Here is a 7,928-nt window from a genome sequence, read left to right on the forward strand (position 1 = left end):
AAAGTGCACTTGATACACATTGTATCGGATAAATAGCGTTCTACACAGGACACAAGCATGACTTGATTGATGTCATGCATCAGCGAGTTTATTTATACTTTCCCACGACAAAATAAGTTGTCCACTGTGCCAGGAGCAGAGCGCCGAAAAACACGGTGTAGCTGAACAGGACGAATTTCAGGACCTTCTTGAATGTCCGAAGAAAGCGGATAAACAAAGGCTCTCTGTCTAGATGCCATTCTTCTGTCTTCATCATGTGATTCGCCCCAATGAAGTGTGCTGTGTTTCCGCCTTGACCCATTCTGCAAACAAACACTTGTGAAGTTTTTGCACCAAGACATACAACACATCAACAAATTATTTTAAGTTAATGAAGACCAAAGGGTATCAACATACATAATTAAAACAATTTAATAAGCTCAGTATTAGATAAGTAATTTCACACTATCTAGCACTCAGGGTTTGCTGAAAGTCAGTGTTTAGCTAATGCCTTTATAGCTATTTAAAATTACTGCTAGAGTGCTATAAATAATAAATGCGTAAATTGCTCTAAGTGAAGTCTGGTATCGATCCTCCTGAAATTGAATAAATAATGAAAAAAAAGATGATTTTTGTATTTCTACATTCAATATTATTGAGATTGAAGTGCTTGCTTTCACTGTTGTCAATGTTGTAAATAATGTAGCTATGTAGCATAGGGTTACCCTTCTGTACTCTGTACATAAAACAAGCTAAATCAAAGCACAAATAAGTCTTATAATTAGTATTAATATTATAATTCAGTATAGCAGAACATATAGTCATACCTTGTTGCAGTAAGAGAAGAAGAAGCTGTGGTTGTTCCGAAGGTGGGGTACTGTATACTCTGCCCTGATGTCCAAGTTGGTGTGTGCTGCCGCTGTCTTTCAATTCCTCGCAGCAGAGGAGGGGCTAAAAGCAATAAATGATCACAAGGATCTGATTCCCCTGACAGCTGTCTAATGGCGCTTTATGTCTACGGTGCACCTGCTCTTCAAACACGAACTTCAGCGGGGAAAAAAGCAAAAGTCATTGATTTCCAGCCAGTGAACAACCAAACAACCAAAGAGGAGTACCTAAAAAAAAAAAAAAAAAAAAGGTGTTTCCATGTTTGGAGAGCAGAGGAGGCGCGTGTAGATGGACAGAGATCAGATAGCCTGCTGCAGCAGCACAGTTATCTTCTGCCGGAACATGAAGCAAATGGCCTCCTAATTCAATCAGTGTGGTAGACTGTCAAATGGCAGGCTTCTGTGGGCAGAGCTCTCCAGACAGAGCGGGACCATTATCGGCTAATCAGGGGGCCTGTTACTGCGCTAATTGCTTCTTCTGAGAGGTGGACTGCTGCTGCCTCCCATCTCCGCCTTTCACCACCACCCTGATCCCATTCATCTTCCCACAATGATCTGCTAACTTCAACAGACAGGTAGCGAGAGAAAAAACAAAGTAACTTATTTAACAATTTAATTGACCTTGTTTTCAACAGAAATAATGACATGTTATTACAGACACCCCAAATATCTTGCTCATAAATACAAACATACAGAGTTATGGACCAAAGTCCATTTAAAAGCAGGTGCAGAAAAAAAGAGTCAAGAACTCTCCTGTTGTTCTGCCAGCTCTGACATCAATGCAACACCTGCATCACGCTGACACGGAAATGAAGGAAGCTGCTCAGTCTTCTCTGATCGATGGATTATTTGATGTGTGCAGGTGGGAGATCATGTGACTCATGCGTTCTGGGCCTCGGGATGGTCCTGGAGAGATTTGATCCAAGTTGTGCCATTGATGAGTTTTGTGGTTGCTATGACATACTCCATCCCACTGTCTTCCATTTGAGAAAGGAAACGCAGGGCTGCTATTTCTGCATAAGTCACTCCACCTAGGAAAAACACCAGGGTGGTTCGATTCTCTCCCTGCTGGCCTGTGGACGAAAGGACAGTGAGGGACGTTGTTTTGAATCCGGAAAATAATATACAATAAACACAAGAGGTAGGTCTCATTTTAAAAAATAAATAAACTAATTCACAAGAAATTTAATAATTAATTAATTGCAATTACTCATGTTAGACAGACAGATGATTGATAGATAGATAGATAGATAGACAGACAGACAGACAGACAGACAGACAGACAGATGAATGGATAGATGGATGGATAGATAGATAGATAGATAGATAGATAGATAGAGAGAGAGAGAGAGACAGACAGACAGACAGACAGACAGACAGACAGACAGACAGATAACAACACATCAAAACATATGAATCAGCTGATACCAACACATGCCTCTGCTGGAGTCCTGAATTATCACATGCTAAAATGGAGTGTAGCACAGGCGTGTAGGAACAAGTCTAATCTCACTGTCCCCATTCTAATTAACACGTTGCAGATTAAGCATGAAATGAAATTTAACAGGCAACTGCCAGTTTCACACACCAGCAGAGTGAGGCAGCACTCAACAAAAGGAGCGCAAGTTGTTTTATCTCCCATGTCACCAAACAGACAAGTCCAAGCAAACACAGTCTCTGGTTCCTGAACGTCATCAGAGCGCAGTGCAATCAATCAGCTGCTGTTGAGCATCTGATGTCTTCAGCACAAAGCTGCACCTGTTATCTCTCCGTCACAGCTGTGCTGCAGGAGAGGCATGAAAACGGATGAAGAACCTACGTTTTTTGTGGAGTCCTGGCGGGAGCTGTTGCCTCTCCTCAAAGTGTGGACCAGGGAGCATTTTGAGCACCTCCTCGATGCTTCGCCAACCTGGCCTGGCCAGGACCTGCGTCAGGCGGATACTGAGCGGGGCGTAGCCACTGTACACGTACGAGATGTCGTTTGGATTCTGAAAACAAACAAGAAAAATGCAATGTGAAAAAAGTTTCTGACCCTCTTCGCCGTCTATCACAGCAGCTCAGACCACTGGGTTTGGGAGGAACGCAAAAAAATGGATTGCGACATGATGCTCATATCTACCCCCAGAGTGATATCAATCTTATTTATTTTATTTTATCTAAATATTTTTATATCTTTTTAATAGGGAGACAGCACAGTCTCCAGAGTTTCACCAAACTGCGATGACTCACATCAAATTAAATGTTTTTCAGTTGTCCTTGTGACATAATAGAGGCTGCATTGCATTTCAAGTTTTTTTTTTTCTATTTTTTGCCTTCTTGAAGTGGTATATTAAAACATGTCTGAATTAAAATAATTTAATGGTTGACGTTTTCACATCATGTACTAAAGAGGACTCATCAATTTGATTCCAAATTCATTGTCAATCCATGGCTGATCGGTATCTGTGATCGGCAGAAAAACCCTGTTCGGAGCATCCCTACTTTTTAAAAAGCATTTGCAATATCAGTCATAGCACTGAGCTCAATTGGGCAGCAAGTGGCAGCGTGCAATGAAAAGCTAAAGCAGTGACAACCTCAAAAGATTTTAGTGGCTTCAGATGGCGACTAGGAACAAAACCTACACATAAGTGTCTGTTCTGTGTCGAGTCATCAACATTTCCCGAAAATGTTATAGAGTATATAGTTATAGAATCACGTAACCTCATTTAGAGAGGTAATACATAGTTTCCTCATCAACAGCTGCATTCTATTTCCGTTCCTTAAGCATAGCTCACACAATTTTCTATGTCATGGTTTCAAAGTGACAACAGAAACGCAAAGATACACACATTGCAAACAGAAATTTTTTTTATCATACACAATGAGGAGCAATGAATATATAAGAAAAAAGCACAAAATGTACTAGTGATGGGTAGATGAGGGTTCATGAAACAGTGTCCTGGTTTTCAAAGGCCACCAGATGGCGCTGTCTGCTGTAAAATGTTTGGACTTGAACAACTACAATATTTGAATGAAACCTCACATAGTTTGTAAACCAACCACGCAATCTAGTGGCCTCTGGAAATTAAGACACTGTGTCATCAACCCTGCAATACTGTTTCATGATACCATACACACTAAACCCACACCTGAAAAACAAACAAACGCTTTCACATCTAACATTTTACTTATTCCACCTGTATCTGAGAAACAGTTTTAACTTCAATCGAATATTAATAATCCCAAATGACTTCATTTTAATGGAACCCGGTTCTGTTTCAAATAACAGATCAGCCATAAGACCTTTCCTATCACCTACCTGCTCATTGGCATCTTCCATCCACAGTTTGAGAGTTTTCCGAATGGTTGGATAGTTATTCCTGGAGCCTGTCTGCAGTTTCAGAAGCCCACCCTTCTCCAGGTTGTTCAGCGTTAGCATGTGTTCATAACCATAGGTCTGAGTGAGAAAAGAAACAAAGGGTTAAAGGTGACTGCAGCTGGAGGTGGAAAAATGGAAGCTATAACAGCATGAGAGTCATGACAGAGAGAAACAAGCCCAACCCTTGTTTTACATGTATTGTATTATCCATATAAAAATAAACTGATCAAATGATTAAAAGAAAATATAGTAGAGAAAGCTTGTTATATATCGTTCCCTCTATGAGAAGTTAAACTCTACCTGAAGAATCTCTCTCTTGTAGTAATCCAATATCTTCTGCTTCAGTCCGTTGTTGCACACCGACTGCATGCACACGAGGCGCAGGATCTTGATGAGAGGGTCTTTCTGGGCGATGCAGTCTTCAATGTATGTGTTCACCTGGACATTCACAATATATACGGATGAGTCTGACTTGAATTTTAAAAATAAAAAATACCTTTTATGATGATACATCGTAACACAACACTGACTTTCAGCAGCACACTTTAAAATCCCATAAGAAGCAGAGGTACCTTGTCTGTGTCGACACCAGTCATGAACTCCTGCTCAACGGTCAGATTATCAAAGAAGGACTCAGAAGCTACAAGGATAAGATTTTTTTTAGTTGATGATGACATCAGCTGCAGGTGCAAAACAAAAGAATAGAATACTGCCTAGTAAACATCAGTAACTACAAAGGCTACTGGCTTAAAAAAACGTTAAATTGTTCATGATATTAAAAAAAGTTAATTCCTGACTAGAGGAATGACTTGGAATGAAGTGAAGAGAAAGATTTAAAACCTACTTGTAATGTCTTTGATGAGTTCGGCCACAGACGTGTGGTTGGCCAGGCTGCTGCGAGCCGCCTGCATGTGAGGCAACTGGGACACAAACTGCTTTATTTCGCCCACTGTTTTAGCATTGTGACGTTCCTGGGAGACGAGTACATTCACTCATTAGTCCATCTGTCATGTCACGCAGCAGAGTCACTGTTTAAACTCTACATTGAAGTTAAAAAATATCCCTTTTAAAAACTTTAATATTCACTGTATTTTTAAAAGCAAAGACATGAGAACTTCAAGAGAGAACAACAGACGACACAGAGAATCTGTGACATGACTAAAGATTTTTTTATGAATTTGTGAACAACCGTGTCTTCAGTTAATAGTGTTAAATGCAGGAACATTTATCAGAACGCATCGCGGCTGTGTCACCACCTCAGAGTACAAAATGTGCTGGACTGACACAGATAACAGTAAAAGCCCATTTACACACAACAAAGTGATAGATAGAAAGTGACCTTTCAGGAAACATGCTGTAACTTGATTTCACATTATTATAATTAGGTCAGGATAATGAGTTAAGATGATGGAGTTGATGGGAGACAGACCTCAAAAGCAGCAGAAATGATTTTGGCCTTCTTGCTGAGAGCAGCTCCAACCGCATTAAAATTCTTGTCCCGGATTTCAGCATACAGCTCCTCCGCTGAGTTCAGCTGCAACTTCTTGGCCTCGGTGGGTAAATCTTTGCTCGTCTCACCTTGCTTTTTCTGTGCAAACTTCTCAGGAGGCAACTTGACATAACCTGAAGACAGCAGAGATGTTTGTAGGTTTTTTTGGGGGTAAGTTCAGCTTTAAATTTCAAATCGTAATCCAGAAGAGCTGACCATTAGTGATTCCATAGATCTCATCGATGAGCCCTTCATAGGTCAGCTGTGTGGCCAAAGGGGTAAGAAGGTCTACGTTTCGGTCAAGGAGGAGCAACGAGTCAAAAACTGGGAGGATCTGATTTTGACTGCCAGCAAACTCTCTCTTCATCCTCAGCATCATGTTAGCCACATGCTACAAAGAGATGTCTCTTTAAAATTAACATCAAATTTTAGCCTAAACCATTTTAAGCATTGCAGCTAGTACTCACCCGGGCACATTCTCCTTTCCCGTATATCTGTGGAATAGTGCCGTACAGAGCCTGTAAGGTCATAAGACCTTTGGCTGTGTGGTAGAGACTTGTTTGGTCGTTCTCCAGGTAGCACTCCTGAAAGAGGGCGAATGAGTAATGAAGAAAAAATATCACAACACACCTATGCTTTGTTGATTTGTCGTTTGCAAACATACCCGAAATGCACTTTCGTACTCCATGGAAAGAAGATCACCATCATATGGAATGAGGTCCAGGATATACTCTTCGATATTGATGAAAGAACCCAAAACACCCTGCTCTTTTAACCGCTGTTCACACAGCATGCTCCGCCGAGGGACAAACAGGATGTGGAACTCCCGTGGCGACTGCTTATCTTCACTAAAAAAAAAAAACGATTGAGCTGAAGCATATTTGATACTGAACTGCCTTTGTATTTTCTAAATGAAACAAACCTGAACACATTCTCTGCAATAATATCCATCAGCTCCAGTCTGGGACGCACAAAGAAGATGATATTCTTCACATCGGCCGACGGAAGCCGCCCACCTTTCAGAGTAAACATCTTTTCCACTTCATGTTCCTACAAATAATTTAATACGATTAATCCAGGATTGGGAGCTGAACAGTGGCATGATGTTAACTTACCTTCAGTAGAGAGTACTGGGCTATCAGTCCAAATGGTCCAGTCAGATATTCATCCCAAACAATGGCCTGCAGAGGATAGAGGTCATTAGTGATCTCAGTTGTGGTCTACTGTCAACCCCGTTACCAGGCCACCAGCACAACACAGGTAAGAATACTCCATGTTCATCAGCTTAACTTTAGAGCTGAAATAAAGTAAACACTGAAATGCGATTAGCAATGAATAGCTAATTTGGAACCAATAATGAATATAGCAAAATGGTGCCACACAGAAGTAATAACATGTTAATAACGACTGAACTTTGCTAAAAATGCATCACACTTTGTCAATGAAATTACATTAACATGAATTCCGATGTGTAAAACAATTCCAATAAAACGCATTCCTTTCAGCCAAAAGTGTAACATAATGTGGAATTCTATGGAATGCGGAAATACATTTTCCGGGTAACACGTTGCTTTTTAAATAGCCTTGTTTTGTCACTATAACGCTGTTGTCCAAGACAAACAATTGATAAATAAAGATTTTAGGATTCAGTTCAAGTGACAACTGCATGAAAACAACGAGACCGGTTAGCTTAGCGGCTAACTGCTGTTGAGGCTTCCCAGTTTCCGGCCTTCTTCTTTACCTTACTTCCAGCACATTTGTCCAGAAACTCACGCAGCTCTTTCCTAGCTGCTTCTCTTAAGATGTTTAAATTTACTCGTCCGTACGACAGATGCGCAGCCATTTTTCCTTCATACGGTTCACCCAGTCATGTGACTTCAACAGTGGCCGCATCTCACGTGACCAAAGACGAAACGCAAATAGACAACGCCTCTCGTTTGCGCTTTGCTATTTGGAACTAAAGAGAAGTACAATTATATTTCATTTATTTACAGTTATAGTTTTTCCACTAGTGTTATTGACAATATATATAATATACGTTGACGTATTAATAAAGATTTTGAATGTTTGCGCTAAATGGAATTACAGTACTATTCCAATATTTTCATTTAGACTTTTAAATATTTACAAGTGATATTGTACCATCAGACCTATACCGCATTCTGGTTAATATGATGTTAAAATCGTTTAAGGAGAGGACTACACTGTGACATTA

The 7,928-nt window shown here is 40.3% G+C and overlaps 1 protein-coding gene across 1 annotated transcript; it reads right to left on the reverse strand.

The window, feature by feature from the left end:
- Positions 1 to 1,475: 1,475 nt before the first annotated feature.
- Positions 1,476 to 7,600, reverse strand: vps33a (VPS33A core subunit of CORVET and HOPS complexes). The gene is made up of 13 exons (XM_053871673.1): positions 7,455 to 7,600; positions 6,829 to 6,894; positions 6,636 to 6,763; positions 6,378 to 6,561; positions 6,181 to 6,297; positions 5,930 to 6,104; positions 5,654 to 5,847; positions 5,069 to 5,195; positions 4,797 to 4,864; positions 4,525 to 4,662; positions 4,165 to 4,302; positions 2,686 to 2,854; positions 1,476 to 1,939 (listed from the first exon to the last, which is right to left on the reverse strand). The coding sequence occupies exons 1-13, from the start codon at positions 7,554 to 7,556 to the stop codon at positions 1,746 to 1,748; spliced, it is 1,800 nt and encodes a 599-aa protein (XP_053727648.1). The 5' UTR covers positions 7,557 to 7,600; the 3' UTR covers positions 1,476 to 1,745.
- Positions 7,601 to 7,928: the final 328 nt, after the last annotated feature.

Source organism: Synchiropus splendidus, chromosome 7 (genome assembly GCF_027744825.2).
Source record: "Synchiropus splendidus isolate RoL2022-P1 chromosome 7, RoL_Sspl_1.0, whole genome shotgun sequence".
In the NCBI taxonomy this organism is placed as follows: domain Eukaryota; kingdom Metazoa; phylum Chordata; class Actinopteri; order Syngnathiformes; family Callionymidae; genus Synchiropus; species Synchiropus splendidus.

Coding starts and splice junctions, on each gene's coding strand:
- vps33a (XM_053871673.1), bottom strand. CDS start 7,556: ATGGCTGCGCATCTGTCGTACGGACGAGTAAATTTAAACATCTTAAGA. Junction 6,105..6,180: donor GGAAAGGAGAATGTGCCCGG/GTGAGTACTAGC, acceptor ATCTCTTTGTAG/CATGTGGCTAACATGATGCT. Junction 2,855..4,164: donor TGGAAGATGCCAATGAGCAG/GTAGGTGATAGG, acceptor GTTTGTTTTCAG/AATCCAAACGACATCTCGTA.